The sequence below is a fragment of the Falco rusticolus genome, chromosome 1 (assembly GCF_015220075.1).
Source record: "Falco rusticolus isolate bFalRus1 chromosome 1, bFalRus1.pri, whole genome shotgun sequence".
Lineage (NCBI taxonomy): Eukaryota > Metazoa > Chordata > Aves > Falconiformes > Falconidae > Falco > Falco rusticolus.
Window position 1 is genome coordinate 75,344,589 of NC_051187.1, and position 22,184 is coordinate 75,366,772.

At 39.8% G+C, this 22,184-nt stretch overlaps 1 protein-coding gene across 1 annotated transcript in view; it reads left to right on the plus strand.

Moving 5' to 3' along the window:
* STK32B (serine/threonine kinase 32B) overlaps positions 1 to 22,184 on the plus strand; it is a 179,100-nt gene that overhangs the window by 121,366 nt on the left and 35,550 nt on the right. The window contains exon 6 of the mRNA XM_037384961.1: positions 7,790 to 7,879. Within this exon, the coding sequence (XP_037240858.1) occupies positions 7,790 to 7,879 (90 nt within the window). The remainder of the gene's footprint in view (positions 1 to 7,789; positions 7,880 to 22,184) is intronic.

Here is a 22,184-nt window from a genome sequence, read left to right on the forward strand (position 1 = left end):
CTACCTGCCTTGTGGATTTTATAGTTTCCCCTATTCTTGGGGGAGAAAAAAAAAAAAAAAAGCTGATCTGAGACTTGCAAGACCTGAAGAAGACAGCATTTAATATGAATGAGGATCACCAGAGACACTTGATAAAAAGAAGTTAATATTTTATTAACAGGATTACTGTGAATCACCATAATCCCTTTTTAGGTGCCTAGCAGTAGAACAGTACCAACCACTTGTTTTCTCTTTTAGAACTTCTTAAGGGCTAAGACATTTCATGTAGCAAATTATTTCTCATGTAGGTATCTGAAATTCCTTCCTTAAGTTTAGATAAGAAATTTGGAAATTTGCCTTTTAAGTCCGCAAAATTTTTATGCCTCTACATCTAGTTCTGGCTTAAATAACATATAAAAGGCTAGACATAATCAGCTTTGAACTTTCCATACTAATTCCATGATTTCAAATAATTAAGGTGTGGTATATATAAAAAAAAGCACCTAATTTCTTTAAATTTAAATTTTACACATCTACTCTATCTATGAAGTATTTTGCTAAAACCTCATGCATATTTTTGGGGTTTTTTTTGCAACTATTCATATGAAAAGCATGAGAAAATACAAGTAAAGGCTTCATTAACCTTGTATCAGAACAGAAAAATGTACAGGAGGAAGAATAAATGGAAAAAGGAGGTGTATGTTTACTGCTGTGGGAAAGTCTTGTGCTTTGTTCACTCAGAAATTGGTTAAAGTAGTTAAACTTTGAGAAAATATCAACTTGAAATTATGTCAGTGTTACCATTATCTTTTGAAGTCTGTTGCAGAGCTGCTGAGTATACAAGTTAATGTTGATTAGAAGGGTAATATTGCGAACAGCTGGAGTTTTTCCCTGGGAATACAGAAGCTAACAAAGCTAAATAATGTTGGAGTTTTAAACCATCTAGAACTTCAGGAATTTAATGTTTCAGACCCATGAGTCTTAATGTTCCACAGACACTAATATCAACAAATAAGCATGAAATAGAAATCTCTTAAGTCCTGGTTGAATTAAAGATGTCAGACAACATGGAATGGCTATGAGTGTGTTAAGCCTCTGATTGACAACGTTTTAAGTATGCTTGCCCTTATCTCTCCTTGCCCCTCATCAAGGTCAATTACTGAACAAAATCAGCCTCTTGCAAGAGCTTTACTATAGGGATTTAAGTATTTCAGAGAAGAAGCTACCCCAGAGTAAGCAATATGCTACACAATGAAGGGGGTTTTTTGTGGTTATAAGCTGTTCAGCAACAAAATTATCTGCAGGCAGCTTGTAATTTGGGGATGGATAGCCCCTTTTCTGCAAAACAGCAGAATACTGCTCCCCCACAGTACACCTGCAGATAACTGGTGAGAAGTTTTTTCCAAGATGATAACATTCGTTTTATAGCTATTTGGTAGCACCATTGGTATTAACATTTATTGTTGTTCTGCAGAAATTGTGAGGCTCTACTTTGGTATCTAGGTTTTGCATCGTGCAGTGACCACACCATTATTACACTCTGTTACAGGAAATCTGTAAGGGTTTGGTTTTGCCTCAGGCAAAGTTTTCTGGACACTGTTTCATGAGACCCGGCAAGGTGCCTGCCTGGTTTACTGAGGAATAGCCCCCTGCTGGGTCAGACCCAAGACCTCAGCTGGTATTCTGTTGCAATTGGTGACAAGAGGAAATGCTCTTCATGGAGCATGCCGTTTGGTCCTTGGTCATCTTCTGTGATTGGCATTCTGTGCTTTCTATCACCCACAATTTTTATATTAGGATATTGGAGCATGTCTGTATATTCCCTTCAGAATTCTGATCTTTGTCAGGAAGTTTGTCTACTGCCTGTTAGAATCTGCTGATGATATTGGTTACTACAGCCTCCTGGAGCAACAAGATGTAGAAGTTTACCATCCTTCAAGAAAGAAAAGTGTTTTCTTTTATGTGTTTTGAAACATTCTCCTTTCAAAACAAAATAATCTTCTACTAGAATTGCAGGAGTAATAGCTTACAATCACAATATTCATGATATTCAAAAACTCCTTCAGCACTCTCCTATCAGATGAAGAACCTCAGCCTTTTTAATTTACCTCACGAGGCGCTGCTCTGGTCCTTGGGCCCCTCTCTCTTGCCATAGATGGTTTTACAGATATGCAGGCTTTCTGTTTCAGAGCAGAAGAGCAACTGTATTGGATCAAAGACCCATCTAGCTGAGCTACCAACTTAGCTTGGTTACTGCTTCTCTTCAAGAGTGAGTCTCCAAAAAGTGAACGATGGAGCAGGGTATAAAACAAGACAAGTTTTTGTGGTACGTCCCCCATGCACTCACCCAACCTCCACAACCTCCAGCCTTTTGTGACTGAGGCATTTTCTGAGCTGGATATGGTTTCCACACATTTAATAACTTGTAGTGGTCTTTTCCATGTTTTTTTCTGGTGTTTCCTTCAGTGTAGGGAACTTCTAGCATCTTTTACATCTTGTGGCAAAGCAGTCCTTAACTTAAACACAGATTATGTGAAGACTTGCTACCTGTTTGTTTTGAAGGTGCTACCTGCTAATGAACCTGAATACCTCCTACTTCTAGTTTTGGAACTGTTTCTTGGTTGTTCTCTATACTGAAATCACAGACTTATTAATTCACTCTTAGACTTAACAGGACTAATTATATTTTATTACATTTTGGTTTTTTTTTAGATTGGATTTTTGCATCTGTTAGGGATAATTTTACTTAATCATTTCTTTTACGAGAGCGCAAGGCAGACTTAAGCTGGCATTCATATGTGCCTTATTATATATAATTATATTGTTTTAAGGAAAACTTTGATGACCATAAACCTCTTATTTCCTTGATTACACGAGTATCTCGGCTCTCATTTGAAAACTAACAGCAAAATTGAAAGATGCAGCCAATGAGCAATCTTGGTCTTAGAACCAAAAATAAGCTGAAAAAGGCCACCCATAAATTCAATATTTTGAACCCTGATATTAACTTCTGAACAACAGAACTGGCAACATTATTACTGTATAGTGATGTCTGGGAGTCATAAAATGTCCATTAAAGATGTACCTGGTGTGTCTGCACAGAGGCTTGTCCTTAGCATACCCAGACAATTTTCAAGGAACGTATCTCATTTAACCCTCCAATGCTGATTAACAAGATGAATGTTCACAGTGTAATTCATCCACCTGAAGCTGTCTAAAGTTTGAAAATATATTTGACACTTTCACATGCCTACACGGCCATTAAACAGCCTACCCTTTCGAGATGCACAGCCTTCCTGAAGCCATCTATGGCAATACAATAAGGTTTCTAACAATCTCCCTAAATGATAAATGGCAGACTGCCAAGTCATGCCAAGTTCACGTGGATATGGACTGATGCGCTTGTACACAGCGCAGGTGAATGCAGAGAGAGGCTTTCTACATTGCTCATAGGGTTTGACCTTCTGAGGGCAAACCAGGTCTGAATTTGCTCCAAAATGTTACTGTGTTGAGATTTCCCATCAGCTCTGATGCATGCGGAGCTGGTGGCATTAACTCCAGCCTGGCATTTCTTCTCTCTGCCCTCACATTCAACCCTTTGGTTTCAGACTATGAGAAATTCAATAAGGTTTGAAGTACATTTTCCTCTGCTAAATGTTAGTCAGCCAGTTTCAGCCACATTAGTGGACATGTTTTCATTGTCATTATAATTTGTTCAAAAATTAAATACTAGTCCATACAAAGATCATTTGCTGTTTACCTCAGATATCGGGATTTCAGGCCATGTGCAAAAGCGAGGCATAAAAGCCACACAGCACTTCTGTGGTGCATGCATAAAGCTTCTCAGTAATGCACTGTGCTGTAGGTATTAACTTACAAATTTTCCCTGTTAAAGCCTTAACTGGAAGCTGACTGGAGGTAGGCAATTTTTGAAACAATTTGCACTGAGATACTTTCTGCTTGCAATGTATATGTTGGCATACATGAAATCTGTGCAGTTTGGGGTGATTTAAAAAGCCACTCTGCAGAGAGCCAGAGGAATGCAGTCATTTGCCTTTTCTTCCCTTTTCTGCACCATCACCTTGTTATCATTTGGAGTCATGCAGCCATGGGGATTAAGCAACGAGCTCTTTCCTTGTGGCACTTGAATTTAGTTAGGTACTGCTGAATCTGTTGTGCACTGCTCTGCTTCACAGCTCTTAAAAGCTAAACTAAAGTGGCACTGACGTACTGCTTAGTTCAATATTGTACCAGGGTACAAACTTGGTTTTGACATTTAGGTGTTCACAGTAATATCCAGAAAGGGAAATCAAGTACAACGTGTGAAGCTTAGATGGGAAAAAGTCCCCAAGTCCCCAGGAACTGAAATTTTGGGAACAGTATGAAGTAGCTAGTATCCTCAGCGTGTTTACTGCAGCAATAGCAACCTTGCCTTTCCCACATGCAACAATAACAGCAAAAAGATGTCTTAGAGACTGATTAGAAAGACTCCTACAAACAATTGGCATCTGGCTGTCTCTTGAAATATTCACAACAGGAATTAAAAACTTTAAAAACCCCCAAACAAACAAGTCACTAGGCTTTGAAGAGTTGAAACCATTCAGTGATGTGTGCAGGCAGACAGAGCTCTGCCTCAGCATCCCTCTAGCCCTCCTCCACTGCCAACAGGCACAGAGGCTTTGCTCCCTCCTCTGACTCAATCCCAGACACAGCCTCTCACCCTGTCCCCGGCTCCCACCAAGCGCTGTGTGCAGTCCCCGTGGCAGCACAGCCATCTGCCTGCCTACTCACACCTTGATTTCCCTCCATAGACAACTAGCAGCCCTCCAAGCAAGAGGCAAAGGCTGCTTGCCGGCAGCCCATGGGCAATGGGGTGGCCCTATGATGGAGAAGAGCAAAGGTGGAGTTTTTCCAGCAGTACAGAGACGGCTCTGCTGTACCCTGCTACACGTACAGGGGTTGCCCATTGCTGCTGGATCATCATCAGGACACAGAAGAGCTATGCAGAACCTATATTCCCAATCCATTCCTTATCTTGCAGAAAGGCACTTTTAACAAAAACCATCAACCAGCATACACAACATTTCACATGTCCTATTTTGTTTTGTTAAACAAAAAGAAATCCAATAAAAGAGACAGAAAACAATGCACCGCAGGAGAGGCAATTTTCATTGTAAATCAGCTATTTGGATTAGTCTGAATAATACTATGCAATAGATGTTTTGCAACAGGTTATCATGCTGGCACATTAATAGGGAGTATCAGTTACAATGCTGTCACTTAAATGACAGAACTTTATATTTATCTGTCAAAAAAAAGTATTAGTCTGCCAAGATTCTTGCAGCTTTTCATTCTACAGTATACAAAGAATTGCTTAAAACTACTGCCATTAGGTGGCTATATGAAGTTCAGTTATCATTTTCAAGAAACCTTCTGCCATGGTGTTTTATTATTACAGAAATAAACTGCAAACACGTCATGCTCCAGCCACCAGGAAGGAGGAATACCACCTTGGAATCTGCTGGCAGGCTGGGCTGTGAACACTAATTCTTTTTATGGCAGCCTAACACCTTCCACCCCTTATAAAGTGATCACTTTCATCCACTCTCAGTTTTTGTCTGCCATGTGCATATATCTTGCTGGGCTGGGTGTCTTAGGAAAAAAAATAATCAATAAAATGTAAGCAGTTTTTTTTAATAAGAAAAGAGCAGAAAGCATGTAAACCATTTCATCAGAAACTTCTACTGTCTCTCCCATCTGGAGAAATAGCTTTAAGTTTAGCAGTGTGGTGTACCTCCTTCCTTTTTTCCCTTTAAAACCAGCTCAGATCTGGTAGAATTAGCAGCCTCTGAGAATTTCAGTTTGCACTTATGTTGTGATTGACCCCTGACTGGCAGTGAAGCCCCATGCAGCCACGTGCTCACTCCATCCCAGCAGGGTGGGGGAGAGAATCGGGAGGGTGAAAGTGAGAGAACTTGTGGGTTGAGATAAAGACAGTTTAATGGGACAGAAAATAATAATAATGCTGATAATAGTGATAATAATAATAATAAAAAAAGAGATACAAAACAAGTAATGAACAGTGCAGCTGCTCACCACTTGCTAACCAATGCCCAGCCAATTCCGGAGCAGCAGTCCCCAGCTGGGTTTCACACATGCACAGACACACCCCCCACCCCCACCCCCATCCCCGGTTTATATACTCAACATGACATCATATCGTATGGAATGCCCCTCTGGCCAGTTTGGGTCACCTGTCCTGGCTGTGTCCCCTCCCAGTTTCCTGTGCCCCTCTAGCCCTCTTGCTGGCAGGGCCTGAGAAGCTGAAAAGTCCTTGACTTAGTATAAACACTATTTAGCAACAACTGAAACCATCAATATGTTATTGACATTACTCTTATATTAACTCCAAGACACAGCACTGTACTAGCTATTAGGAAGAAAATTAACCCTCTTCCAACTGAAGCCAGGACAGCATGTGCAGCTGTGGACTTGTTGGAGGTTGGCAGCTATGTTTCCTGTGATCTGAACGAGATCTCGTTTAGACTGTTGGAGCAGCATAATCTTTGGTTGATACTGGTTTTCCTCCATGGCACCACGGTCATGTTCAGCATCAGTCATTTGTTACACTCTTTTCACCTTTGGCAGCAAACATGGTAACAACTCAATAACAGCATCATGCCCAGAGCTTGCTCTATTCTGTGGACTGAATAAGATTGAGGTCTTGATAAAATTAATAATAATCAAGTCACAGAAAATTGTCACTCAAGACTCTAGTTCACCACATGATGTGTTAACCCCGATCTGAGTGCAGTACTAAGCTAGGGAAGGTAGTACCTTTCTCTGTACTCTGTCTTCCACAATGACACTGCCAGATGTAATCATGAAGAGTGTAATATCTGCATTACTCCACAATATAAAACTAGACCTTAAGCAGAGATGTAAAACTTAACAGCAGATGTATCAAATTAAAAGTCTGCAGATTTTCAAGCTGGATTTATATTCTGTTTGCCTGTCTATGGCAAGCCAAGATTAACAACTACAACTTCACTGTGGTGGAGCAATTTAACCTATGCTTATCATAAACTACCCCAGGAAAAAAAATAATGACAGCAGGTTTGGGCCATCCAGCCTGATTAGTTCAGTTAAATCAGCTGTCTGGCTGTTCAGGCAGCAAGTCCTCAGGCTGACTTCTGTCACTTATCTTTCATCTTGCAAGTTGCTGTCAAATGAGTGATCATTTAGGAGCTGCTGCTGTTACATACACAGTCTTCTGCGACCATGGACCTAATCTGATATCATATCATATCATATGATAAAAATACCCTTTTTCTTCTCAGCTCCCTTTTTGCCCTTAGGAGATTCAGGAAAATCCATGCTGATGGTAACCTGAAGTGGATGTGATAGCAGACAGGTGTCACGAGTATCTGAGATTGTGAGAGGTGGCTCTAGCTGGAGATAAGGAGAGGCAGATTTCACACATAGCTCCATGTGTGACTCCTGTATGTTACTGCTTTGAGAAGACAGCTGCTGTCCTTGATGTTCATGGCAGGGGAAGATTCAGGGGTAACCAGCAAAGAAGGTTCAGCACGGCTAGCAGATACTGGATGCAGCCGTACTAGGGAAGTATTCCATCACTTTGCTGTCAATATGATTTTTCTAGTCATCAGTAACATTCAATGGTAAGCCTCCATGAATTGTACCAAATCCAATTTAATTTCTTTCCATTATCACTTAAATGTTAAATGATGGGTGGAATATTTTTGTGATGTGTTATTTTAACATCTGATTTTATTTTGTGTAATTGCAGGACATGTTCATATCACTGACTTTAACATAGCAACCATAGTGAAAGGCTCAGAAAAAGCTTCTTCTATGGCTGGCACAAAACCCTATATGGGTAAGTTTTTAAGACCATCTAAAAGTGTAAGACAAGTCATACATTAAGGCTGACTAATAGCATATTAAAAGATTTTAAGTTGTAAAGGTTTACAATAAATGTGAACACCTGGTTTTGACAGTATATATGCTAGCAATGGAAAATATTGGAGTTAGAGGAACTGGACAGGAACTTGGTCTCTATGCTGCTTCTACTCGGGTTCAAGCAAATTCAGCAGAATTTCATCTGTGTTACTTTCTGCAAGCCCCACATCTGGAGACAAGAATATATGATTATATTTGCACCACTGTGGTTATGATTTAGCAGAGAACATATAATGTCAGTTTAAAAGTATCTAAGCACATCTTTAATTGCTTTAGAGTTCTATGTAACTAACTACTTAAGTGCTTTCCAAATGGCTTTCAGGGGAATTTTATACATTTTAATTATGTGTTCTAAATGCATAGATGTGAGAGCAAAGTTCAGTTAGCTTGTCCTCGTGTATCTAAAAGTTAAGCATCTCGGCTAAGTTAATAATTCAGACTTGTCCTGGAGCTGAAGGACAGAAGGCATTTCCTGAAGGTCATTTGTCCCACCAAAGTTTGGGCAGCTTCCATGACTGAGAATAGGCCCGATTTCTCCTATTTTTGGCTTCCTAATCAACTGCTGCTTTAATTCTGTCTGTACATGGAATTGTCATTGTCTGCAGAGGTGACTAGCTTAAAACTAAACATACCTGGGCTCTGGAAACTGTACTAAGAGATAGGTGTGTCTCTATGAGACTTTTTCTAGCAGACATGCTCAGAGCACTTCTAAGACCCGTACAGTGGTAAAATATTAGTAAATGATCATATTCTGAAAGTGTCATTTGGGGAACTGATGGTCTCTGTGTCACCACAATCCTGCGTATTAGCACAAGAGTAGAAGTGTGTGCCTAAGAAATAGAACTTAACATACACATTTTTCACAGCATAAAGAGCACTGTACAAACTTGCATGTGAAGCACGCAGGCATCTGTAAGGTGCATCCATACCAGCTGTGAGACTGTGTCAGAGCAGTCCCAGGCACTGGAGCAGAGTTGTATTTTCAGATATGATGTGATTTTCGTCATGAATCAACAGTTAGGAAAGGCTTGGTCTATTGCCCCTGAGCAGCTTGTGCGTAGCTCTCCTGTTTGGTAGCTAATAGGGCACAGTAACACGTGTGTGGCCACACTGTGCCACTTGGGCTCAGGACCAGTGCACTAACCTGACACTGATTAGCTCACTCTTATAAATGTTTTCAAAACAGATTAAGTAACATTTTAAGTAGTCTTGACTCCAGCATTTAAGTTATACAGATGAATGAGGTTTTAGAATAAAATTTTCTCAGCATTTTATGTTGGTTAGCTTTAGCTGAGTGTCCAGTTGAGTGTCTTTGCTTAGGTGAGATGGCCAACACTGCACAGGCATGGGATAGAGAGCATTAGGAGATGAAATCTGAGCTTCCCCTCAGGACCAGTATCTGAGTGTTTGATGTTGCACCACAGATTCCTTATTCATTGTGGTGAAAAAGGGGGAAGGGGTGCTGCAACCTCACTTACACCAACAGCTTTAGTTTAAAAAGAACTTGCTTGAGCTTTTCTGCCAATATGTGGTGAGTTTATTTATGAAAAAAAAAATCAACCCAAACAAAAAAACCCAAAAACCACCAAAAAAACACCCAGAAATAGCCAAACCATTAAACAACAAAAACGCAGGAAAAAACCCACATTTTTTTGTCTAGAAGTAATTTTTACCTCCCCCAACATATACAAATAGTTGTACAACTGACATGTGAAACTAATTGCATTCACAGAACTGCCCTTACATACACAATGACTGAAATGTTAAAAAGATTCCAAGATTTTCAAAATGGTAGTTTTACATTTCTGTGAAAAGCTTATTTCTCAGAGCTCACATGCTCTGCTTAAATAGTTGCCTAGAATTTTCTAGTAACTGTCATCATTAGATGTGCAAATTCTTATTACACAGATTATTCAAAAATACCTGCGAAGAGTAACCATTTTGCAGAAGTTCAAACAGGTTCAGAATAGATATTTTTCCATATTTAATTGTGGTGATGACAGCAGACTTAACAATAGTCTTTTCTGACATTTAATTTGGTAGTCAATTAAATGGCTCTTTTGATGACCTTACATGTTTAATTTTGTTGCACAGTTTTACATTAGAAAGCATAATTGTTACAAAAGCAGAAAAAAGCTGAGTACTTGCTTAGGGGTCAGTTAGCATTTCAGCATCTGTCTGTTATGGTCTGAATGTGTGTAATGAAGAGATCACCTGGTGGCTAATTATCAGAAGCAGAATAGGTATAACACCTGTACAAAAGTGTGTGTGAGTATTCTTCAGATACTCCACTGAGAGTTAACAGGAAACAGTGTCCTTTGGAGCATCTTTCAGACTATCTGCACACGTCAGTGGACCTTCTTAGTTCATTGGTGGTCTCTGCCTGGCTCTTCCCAGAAGAAAAAAACCCAGCTTTAACAACAGAAAGCACAAAAATCTGCAAGTACTAAGTGCTATGATTTGGTATTTAAAGTGCAAAACTATGAAAAATGGCCCCACCCTCCTGAAATTCCTACCATCTAAACCCATGAGGAGTAACTTGTTCTTTGTGTAGCTGACATTTGCTGAGAAATAGCACAAGGAAGGAAATCTTCAGATTCATCTTGGAGAATATCTCTTCATTTTTAATCTATTCAGTGCTGAAGTGCAGTCCACCCTGCTTAACCTCCACTTATGTCCCTTTACACAGTATTCCCCATTGGCTAGAAAATGCCAGAACGCTTGCATTTAGTAGGAAAATACTGATCTCCAGGATAGATTATCTCCTTTTACAGCCTTATTGTTTTGTAATCACTTGTCAGCTTAACATCACAGGAGGGTTCCTGTAAGAGCCCAAGCTGACCCAAGCAAGGAGGTCAGCTATAGACTTGGAGAAGGGGAAGATGGGACATGGAGCCAAGATTTTACCTTTGCACAGTAATAAATTGTTGTCTTTGTTCATTTCAGCTCATGGAGCTGTTCTGCCCCTGGGACCCTCTCACCTCCCTGCCCTTCCCACGCCCCCCACCCCACCCCTCATCAGGTCTCCCCCATATCTAAGAATCTCACAACAAGAAGAAATGGTACAAGATAAATGTTCTCTTTCCCATTATGAAGAGGCTGTGGCACCATCCACCAGCTTACTTTCTCTCCAGTGTACCTCCCTCACCTCTTGGAAATGCAAAAATCCTGCAAAAGCCGTGTGCCGTCTTCAATACTCAGAAAGGGTCAGAAGAGTCATCCTTGCATTTATTTGGAGCTGTAAGAAGGCAGGAAAGCTTTTAGAGCTGTAAAATATTCTCTGTTTCAGGTGAAAAGTGATGGGTAAGGATTCTCTGTGGCACAGCTCAAGTATCAAAGCTTCAGCAAACCTCAAATATTAAGAGTTTGACAGATATGGCTATATGCAGAAATGCTGCATTTTCCTCTGAGTGCATTGATTTTGCTTCCTTTTCGCTTTTAGTTTACACATTTAATTTTGTGAAGAATCATAACTTTAGTGAAATGCTACAAAGACTTTTCAGTTGCAGTGCTCAAATTCAGAAAGTTTTGGGTTTGGTCTTGGTAGTTATTAAAGTCTGTATGATTTCTGGCTTTAAGGCTTCCACATGGCTTTGTCTAAGCTGTTTAGACAACGAGAGAAATAGAAAAAAAGAATTGGGGAGATTGGTGTTATGGTTGGCAGTAAGCTTTCGTTACCAGGAGTTCAAACCATGCTTCAACCTTGGTGTAACAAAATCATCTTCAAACAAGGTACTTGCTGAGCACCAGAACCAAGGAAACTTAGTAGTTCCTGTAAGACATGCCTTATGCTGTGTTGGTTTTCATGATGTTGAAGGTATGAGATGTGATGAAAGCTTTTTCCCCTTCTTGGAGACTTATAAAGGTGTACTCCCATGAGGATCCTGTTATGTTTAATCAAATATGAAAGCAGTCACCAGCCTTTTCCTTAGGAGAAATGCTTACAGGATTTCTCACTTCTTTCTGTGGCCAATTTAAGGAACTAAACAGAAAAATGTTCTCTCTCAAGCATCCATCCATATTTAAAATTTGAATAAAATAGGATGAGAAATTGCTAGGAGGAAATTTTCTCACATGCAGCATGACTGCATAAAACTGATATCCAAGAAAAAACAGTGTTGTGAATTGATACCTTGTTGTAAAAATGCACCAGATGTTCTGATTAAGATACCCATCTTGTAATGCTGAGCATGGTGTGAGTTGGCTCCTGCAGCCTTTGCTTAATCCCACTTCGCATTAGCCTTTTTGCCCCTGTGTCTTTCTCAGCCTGAAATTTTCCCTGCCTATTTCCCTGCAATGTATCTGAACCTGAATGTTTCTCCAGAAACCCTGGTAATTTCTCTGTGTTCCCCTTTACCAGCTGATTCATTCAGGCAAGGGAAATACCTGCCATACATAGGCAACAAAAGCGTGGGCAATGGGGAATCTGAAAGGAACGGGGCCAACAGCCTGGTGAAACAAGCTACTTCCAGCTGCTTCTGCAGTTTTACTTCTCAAAGCCTTTGACCCGAAATGCTGAAGTGAATCCAGCTTTTTAGTTCGGGGCGGGGGGGTGGTGGGGTGTCTTCAGAGTTTGTCTCTTACTGTTCAGATGGCTGCAGCTGTGAAATGCAATGTGTGCCTTAAGAGGGCTTAGGAAACTTGTGTGTTGCCCCTACCTGATATTATCATTACAAATTCACTACTCAAACCTTCTGCAAGACCTGTGAACAAGGGTGTTGTCAAAGGTTTTGTTGTAGGAATAGCCCTTTGAAAAGTCCTGTTTTCAGACTGTCATCCTACGCTGGCAAGCAATGCAAAACGTCCTTTGAGACCTGACCGACTTTTGGCAGGCATGGCTGCTGCCAACAAACGAACACAAGCGCTGGAGGGGGAGGCCCCTGCCCCTGCACTGGGATGTAGACCAGGAAAGCTGGTGCCGGGCAGGACACGGTCCCTGGCCACAGCCTGTGCCTGAAATAATCAGCCATGGCTCTTTCTTCCTGCAGAAGGCTATTCATTAAGCTGCTTGTGTTTAAAGAAAGTGTGCCTTTCCCTGGCTGGAAGCACCCGTGTTTGCCATTTTTAACACTGTTCCATCTTTGGGTGCCAAAAAAAACCCCACCCCAAAAAACAAACAAACAAATTTATATTGGTCCCTCATGCAGGCTGCAAGAGATGTGCTTGTGTCTCAGAGGACATGTTCTGTGCTGGGCACCCACCCACAGTAGCAGCCCTTTCCTCTGCAACAGATCAGTCAGCCTCAAAACAAAACGTGAAATACTAAAATGTATCTTGGAAAACATTACAGATTTCACCTTTTGTTTATGCCTCACTCTGGCATGATTTAGATGTATTTGAGCTCTATAGCACATACTTTTTACTCACTGAAATGTTTCCTTTTTTGAATGATCAATTTCCCTACAATTTTTGTGAGTGTCGCAAAAACTTCCCATTCACAGGTGTTAAATTTTGGGGGTTTGGTGCTTGTTTTTTTTTTTCTTGTTTGTTTCTGGTGGTAGGAGGGTTAGGGGGGTTAGGTAGAACCTTAGGGGTTTTCTTCAACAGAGGCTGGAATTCATGAAAATAATGCACTGTGACTTAAATCAAACTAATAAAATATGTTTCATGATATAAATACACCTGAAAAAAATCCATAGCCAATAAAATCAGTGGTAAATGACATGAACAGTTTCAGCTACACCTCTCCTATCCTACAGGCTTCTCTCAGGTGTTCACAGCTGTTTTCACAGGTTGCTGTCACAGTGAAGAATAGCTGTATGCCTAAGATTACCAGAGGAGTGTGAGTTTACAGAGATCCACTGAACTTCTAAAATGTATGAGTCATCCATATTTATTAATTAATACTGTGTGGGAATACTATTGGACTCAGTGGAAAGCTAGTGGATATCCCACTATCAACTTTACAGGTATAGGAAAAATACTTTGTAGGGCTGTATTTGTTCCTGAAAATAGGTACAGTACAACAGGGACAAATCTGGAGCTGGATTTTCATAGGTGTTCAATGTTGATCTTCCTTGCACTCATGCTGAACAGTGCTCTAAAATTTAATAATGTTTTGCAGCTCATTGCTTTTTGAGTGCAGCTAAGGCAGTGTTTAGGTTTTTTAAAATCCCACCCTTTTCCTACTGAGGGTTTGGCTGCCTGTCTACAGAGTTTCACCGGTGATGTTGCTACCTGTCCTTTTGGTCCCGGGGAAATATCACAATGCCGGCATGAGCAGGGAGGCTTCTGTTTGTTCTGATAAGCAAGAACCAAGAGTGGACATGTGAAGCTTTGAGGTGCTGAAATAAATACTTGCTGTACTGAGAGTTTTTTTCAGCTTGCCCTGGGAGCACTATGGCTGAGGGGATTAAGAAATGAGCTGCAAGTGGGTATTCAGGTTTTGGCTCTGCTCTGACGCTAATGCGTTGGCACACAAGCAGCTGAAAAACTTCGGGAGATCAGGAAAGAAGTTACTGTCTCTAGCTGCTTTTCACTTCTCTGTGTTCTCTGTCCTGCTATCATCCTTTGAGATCTGCCAGAAAAACTGCTAATAAAATATTTTCTTTGACTATTTTAGTGAAAAAAAACCCCAAAACCAAACAAAAACCCACACTGAGTTCAACTGATACTTTTGGTTTGGGTGTGGGTGATTTGTCGGGATTTTTTTGTTTGGTTGGGGTTTTTTAAGTAGTCTGAGAGAGCCTGATCTGATGCGGAGCTGTGCAGGCACATCTGAGGGGGAAGAGACCTCTGGCAGAGGTGGAAGGGGGTACAATAAGCAGGGACTACCAGCAGCCTAGTGGGGCATTTCTGCCCCCTGGATCGCTCCTGTTCTTTGGTCAAGCCACGCAACTCCCCAGGTCTTTGGCCTGCACAAACTGATGCAAAAACGTTTGCTAACCTGTGAGGAGTATGTGAGGCAGGCATATGCAATAGTCTTTCTGATGCGTCAGGTACACAGACTGTCGTGCAAATCCCCAGTTATTCGGACCGATTAATTTCAGTAGTGGAACAGAATGGCTGCTGGCCATACACTGGGCTAATCTTCCGTATAGCAAATGTATTTTTTTGGATGCAATGCCTTCAACAAGTTGCTAGAAAAACTGACAATGCAGCCACTGTGAACTTTTGGATGGAGTAAGGAAGGTACTTCTGTATAATTTCATATTCAACAGCAGGAGACCATGACATGTTCACTGCTGCTGGGCTTTCTTTCAATGGGGCTAGTAACTTGAGGCTGTTTCTCTGAGGTTGATCCAGATGTTCAACTACTAAGGGCTTCTCTGTGCAAATGCAAAGGCAAGAAGTGGGTTCTGTTCAGCGGCTGAGCAATGCAGAGGGTTTTTAGAGGCCAGCACTCTGAGTAAGGACAGGAGAGGTTTTATAGCCATATGGCAAGCTAATAAGGCATTCTAAATGCAATGTCTGTATTCAGGTAATGGTATCTAAAATATTTACTTTGAATAATTGCATTCAATATGAGTAATGTATACATGTATAAAGTCATAGTTGCAGAACACAGTAAAAATCCTCTCTGAAGGATTGCAGTGTTATCTACTGCTATTGTGTATATGTATGTGTATATATATATATACACACATACACTTATTGAGGTGTATTATGTGAATAATGGCCCAAAATCAGGTACCTTGCTGTAACGAGCCTAGACCTCATGCTAGAAAATTGCTGGCCCACCGTGGCAGGGCTTTAAGCAGCACTTTGCTTTATACAATAGAAGTTAACAATTGGCTAGTCTAAAGTTCTGAGTCAGAAAGCTGCTATAATCTAGACCCTTTTAGCACACGAGAAAGTAAACACTAGGAGGTAAATTTATAGTTTACAAAATCCATGCTTATATTCAGGGTGAGGGAAGTTGTTTTCTTCCATTTTGCTCTTAAAACAGCTTCTACTCTAAATAGAAGATCACTTGTCATCGCTGTAGTTTGATTTCTGATTTCTATTTAAACCATGACCTAGAAGAATTACTGACCTCTGAATTTACTTTCCACAGGAAAGTGAAAATTAATATTTTCTTATCACAATGCTGAGAAAGCAATTAATATTTCACTGAACCATCTCAGTCCAAGGTTCTTGGGATTTTATTTCAAAAATCAAGATAAATTCTTATTCAGCTTAGCCTGTTGTCCATTAAGCCTGATGGAGCAAGGTGAAACTATGAATGTGTTACATAAGTCATTCACACATTTAAAAATTATAAGGATCTAAGTTTTAAACAGCTTATCCTGTGCTAGTCAATCAAAATATTGTTTACTCTGTGTGCGTTGTAAATATCCATTTATATATATATATATACACACACTTTATTTATTTATTTTGATTTTTTTAAGATCAGGGACTAATATGAGGAAGGAGAATGCTACCTGGCAGTATGGTAACATATTGAACCTCAGTTAATGGCACTGGAATGTATTTTCTTATCTATGAAATATCAGGCATTAGAATAAATCCCGTGCCAGTGAAGTATGTTTTGCTAAAACAACTATGGCAGGGTGTATTTCTTTGCAACCCCTGCTGTACACCACAAATCCCTAATACTCCTTACTGATGTGTAGGGTCTTTGCTGAGATGCAAATAGACTGCAGAGGGCTCTAGCTAGCCAACTGGATGAATAATGTCAGGGTTTGCATTCTTGAGAAATGTTTTGGACATGCCTACCTGAACTTGATTTTTCCAAAAAATTGAGGACAAACCAGTATGGCTTTATTTTTTATTTTGTTTTCAGTTTGTCATATTAATAACATTTGAATAATTGCATTAAATATGAGTAACGTATACATGTATAAAGTCATAGTTGCAGAACACAGTAAAAATAATCCTCTCTGAAGGATTGCAGTGTTATCTACTGCTATTGTGTATATGTATGTATATATATATATACACACATACACCTATTGAGGTGTATTATGTGAATAATGGCCCAAAATCAGGTACCTTGGCACAGGGTGTTTTGTAGGAATTAATGACCAGCTCTCATTGGCAACATTTAACTACGCACGGACAGTCAGCTTCTAACAGCTACTCAGTCTTGTGAGACTCACTTGCAAGTCATTGCTTAAATATACTGATCATTTAGTACATAGTAAAGGCCACTTGAAGAAGGGTCTAATGCATTCATCTCACTTCACTTTCCCTCTCATCAACCCGGCAAAGTTTCAAAGCAGCCTATTGAAGTCCACAATGCTTCAAAGTAAAACAGCTCTGTAAACTTCTTAATCAACACTTGGCAGTCTCCTGTGTAGTGGTAGGCAAGTAGATCGGGTACTTTTTGATTAGCTTCTCACTGAGGAAGTGAGACTTAAATCAGTTCATCAGAAAAGAAACGTCACCTCGTGCTATTTAGAATTTGTATCAGAGCCACTCCAAGCTCTTAATTTTATGATTTGGTCTGATGAATTATCTTTCTGATTAAATGGTATGCTCCATCAAAAATAATAACAGCTATTCTTTGTGCCAACTGTTCCAAGTGATAGAACTCAAATTGACTATTTATCATGGTAAGTATTTCCAGACTCACCATTGGGCACTGAATTAAAATGGCCTGAATTTCAGAGACCTGGAGCACTTTCATTTAATTCCATAGTTAAACTGTTACCTATGAACACGTGGCAGATTTTTAGAAACCCTACCTAAAAGCATTTTATCGATGAACAAAATGCTCTTTTACAGTAGGAAAACATAGTGAAAATTGGGTTCAGTGTTGTTTGCACTTACATTGATGTTCTCTTATTTCAAGCTCATTCATCATATCATTAGATACTGGTAGTCTTCCACAAATGGGGTACATAATTACCAATCAATTAAATAAAACTTCAGTTTTGTATTTTATTTTTTACAGATCTTTAGGGAAATATGCATACAATAGGAGATGTATGCATATAATGAAGATATAATGCAAATAATAAAGAGGAGATGCATCTTCTACATAACTTACATTGTAGATCATCTGACTGCTATGATAATTGCAATGAGTAGTTATATATATGAATTGATTTGTCAGAAATAACTCTCACACAAAATTATTTGGAGTCTCAAGTATGGTTAAACCCACAGAACAGGAGTATAGATATCCCAGTAAACCCCTGTTTCTGAGATGGATACAGACCCACCAGATGTGCTTTTATGTTCACTTTTTTATTAGCCATCTCCAGTACAGTTTTGTTTTAAAGAGGAAAAACCCCATTTTTTTACTTCCTACAGTCTACAATGATATGGTGTTACTAGAAAGATACAGTGCAAAAGTATCAAAAGAGAGCTCTGAAAAGGATTTATTTTATTAGTTGGAAAAAACCCCACATTAATTGGAAATACATATTAGGGACAAACAAGGAATAAAGAGAAGCACACTTAATGCAGCACAAAGGTGGGTTCATTTTATGTCATTTTTTCATGAAAGCAAAGCAGATAAACAGTGAAAGCATGAAAGTATGTTATTAAGAGGAAAAATACAGATGTAGAAAAGAAAAAAATTATCAGATGATTTTTAGCTTGGTGAGCTGCTAAAGTTAAATATGTGTATTTACTCATTATCATACAAGATGCAGATATGTTCCTGATTTTTATTGCTTGCCCTGCTAAAATGAGCAGAGATGTTCCAGCTTGGAATGGCATTAGCTGTGAAATTCTCTGTTTTCGTAGTTACCAAAGTCTTGCATGAAATGTGTCAGATTGAACTTCTGCTACACATAAAGAGTAATCCCCCAAACCAAAAGACTGCATTGCTGCTGAGATCCAGACTTTCAAAAGTCCCTGGTACTTTGCGTGAAGGGTGCCTGAGCAGGGGTGAAGAGCCCATGCAGTTCATGATGACTGCCAAGAGAAAGAAGCTGTAAACGTCCCATTGAGACTTCTGGCCCTAGACCCCTTCATCAGCCCACTCAGATGTGCTGTGAGAAGGTGATTGCTTCAGCTTCATTAGCACTGTAGGATTGTAGGGTGATTCACGTCAGCAGGGGCCTCAGGAGTCTCTAGTCCAACCTCCTGCTCAAAGCAGCATGAGCAGCGAGTCTGCACCAGGTCACTGCTGTTGAAGGGACTCTTTTGGGCAGCTCTGACATGATGGAGAACTGCTTTACCAAAGATGTTTCTTCATGGGGAGTTGTGAGGATGTGAGAGACCTACCAACTGCATCACTTCTCCACTTGTCTTTGAATTCACCCTTGCTGCTAGACTTGCTATTACTTGATTTCATTATTTAAAGACTGCTTCCACCATGCAAACTTGTACTGCCTTCCCTGTAACTGTATGTGATAGTAACTACAGGTCTCAGACAAAAGAATCTCCAGGATCAGACCAGTATTAAACCTGCATATTTTCTTGAAAAGCCTTTGTTGAGTAGAAATTGCTTGAGGAAAAAGATCTGAAACTCTCATTCTTACACGCACTCTCTCACTTCTGTTCACGTGAATGAACATCTGCAAGCAGAATCCTTGCATTTAGGTAGATGCATGGGGGTAAAAAGATGTAAGTATTCTTCTCATGCTAAATCTGTTATGATAAGAGAAGTTGCATGCAGAAAGGGTGCATACAGCAGAGTTGTTGCCCTTGATCCAAGCTGGCAAGCTCAAATCTTGCCATCTTTTGGAAGAACCTATCCACAGCAGAGTGCAGGATGGCTGTTCAAGTTGAACCTGAGATCAAATTCAAATTTTAAAACATTACGGACAGTCTATTTCCATAGCAATCCTAAAGAAAACCAATGTAGAATTTTAACTTTCAGATTTTTTATTCACTTTTATCCTAGCCAGTTTGCTAGGATTAGTTTTCCTTACATGGTTATTCCTTACAGCAAAACTTAATTCAATGTTCTGTATTTCACAGCACTAGCTCCTCAGAGCTTGGCTAAACACATCACCTGGAGGATTGGCTGTTTTTCTGTAAAATTGTGCTATGGTTCTGAATGAACAAGCAGACTCCAGAAGTCCGCCGTACAGCCTGGCGGACTTCGTTAGCATCTAATATTCAAAGTTCAAAAAGGCTTTTAGACAATGACATTAAGCACAAGCTTAGTGTGAGACTGGTATTTAATAGCCTTGCCAAACTGGGGAAAGGTCTTTTGGCCTCTGTAGGGTTGAGATTTCACCCTGAGAAAAAACCTGTACATAGGACACTGTAAATCATACTGCACCTTCTGTCAGCCCCTTCCCATCTTGAGAGGCGGGCGCTTACTATCACTTCGCTGGAGCTGAACGAATGCAGAGAGGCAGTCCAGCTGGAATGCAAATAATATGGCTAAAGCAGGGGAAAAGGGGCTAGCTGCTTTACAAACTGGGAGCCTAACCGCCCATATGCTGATCTAAGGGTGCCATCAGCTTAAGGTGAGCTAATGGAGCTTCAAAACAGCAGGACCAGTGGGCAAAAGACAGCATTTCCTGCTTATCTGCTTAATGTGGGATAAGTTGACCTTGAAGCTTTTAGAACAAAGAGATAAAATAAAAGTGGATAACTCAGTCGCTGAATTAGCAAAACGGCTGCACCATTCTGGCAATGTTGTAGGTTACATCAGTAGAGTACTCTCATCTCTACCTCACAGAAATCAGATAGTGATCCATCACATTATTACAAAGGTAAAGCTATAAAAGAAAGAGTGAAACCAATATTATACCTATATAGTTCAGTAAAAAGGCCACAGAGGCTATTTTCTGTAATGAGGTATTATACATCATCTAGGCACAGTGGGCAAAACCCATAACTAATGTGGCTAAATAGAGCAAACCTTCACTACAAGGTGCCTGTGGTGATATTCCAAATATAACTTTCATGCCTGATATGCAATTTAGGTGCATTGATCCACTAAAGCAACACAAAAAATCCTACCTATACCCTCTTAGCATCTCTCTATGTGATAGATGGCACACAAGTTGTGCCTGCACAGATCCCCAGCAGCATGTGAACAAGATCCGAAGTACAATCTAAAGATATAGCATGAAAAGTGAAGCTATATTATCTGTGGGTGAGACAGAGCTAACTCAGTGTGCTGACTTTTATGGCATTGCTGATTCATGCCATACTGGATCAGAGCACAAGCCTACCTGTGCTGGAGATCCACCAGTCAGCTATTCTCCAAACACATATATTCTGACAAAAATGTTTATTTAGGTGCCTGCAGTTGTACTGCCAAACATATTTAGAGGTAGTCCTCCTGGGAAAAGAGTATAGGACCACTTTCATTCATTCATTGCTTTTTATTCTTCAGGTTAGAGTTTCACTGTATGCAATTCCTGCATGCTGAAATCCTCTAATGGGTTTCTCTTCAGAAAGACAAGACTTTCTGAAGTCAGGTCTGGAGCTGTAAGTTGTTGCCATCCATAATGAAAGGACTCCAAAAACACCTCTGAAAGGAATGTCTTTCTTTTAATTAAAGGTGTTTCTCTTAAGGTCATATATAGTCAAATCCTAAACTGCCAGTCAGAAGTAAGTGTGACTAGATTACATTATTCATTGCAGTATGCCCATTACAAAGTGGTGTGATGGTAGTCAGGTGGTAATGTGGTACATTAGGCTCAGTATTGTGGCCAGAAGAGGCTCACATGGTGATTGCAATCTAGCACGATGTTATGGTTGGCGATACTGTTGTTTAGAAAATCCCCAGGGAAAGTGTTGTTTTCACAAAGTGTACTGAGATTCTGCTGTGAAATAATTAGAAAAGCATGACTGACTTTTTCATTTCGTATCCTCTCTTATTTATGTATGGTTTTCTGAAGAAACTACAGTGTTATTATTTTGAATGTTTTTCTTGCTGAAATTAGCAAACTGAATCCTTGTTTTGAAAAGATATTTCCACACACACACACACACCCCACCCCCCTGCGGAAAACTATCTTTATGGAATTCATTACTTTATTGACTGTGTTTATTTCCAGTCATGACAGAGTTTCTCATAGCATACAATCAGTGTTGGGATTTGTATTTAATTGTAATTTTCCTATGTTAAATACCTTTAAAACCTGTCTGGTTAATTCTATCCAAATGTAGAATAAGGATGAGATTTACCATGTTCAACACCTCCAGCAGTCACAAAGAATCACCTTGCCTGCAGATATTTGTCCCATTAAAGTGTTTGCACTACCCTGGATGTTCCAAGTCACACTTCAGTTCAGGAATTCCCCTCTTATTACTTATTTTTATTTACATAAAACTTAAATGGACCAGGTAAGAATTGACATATAAAATTATTGACTTCTGAAAAACCCTGACCAGTGAAGGTCACTTGATGCCAG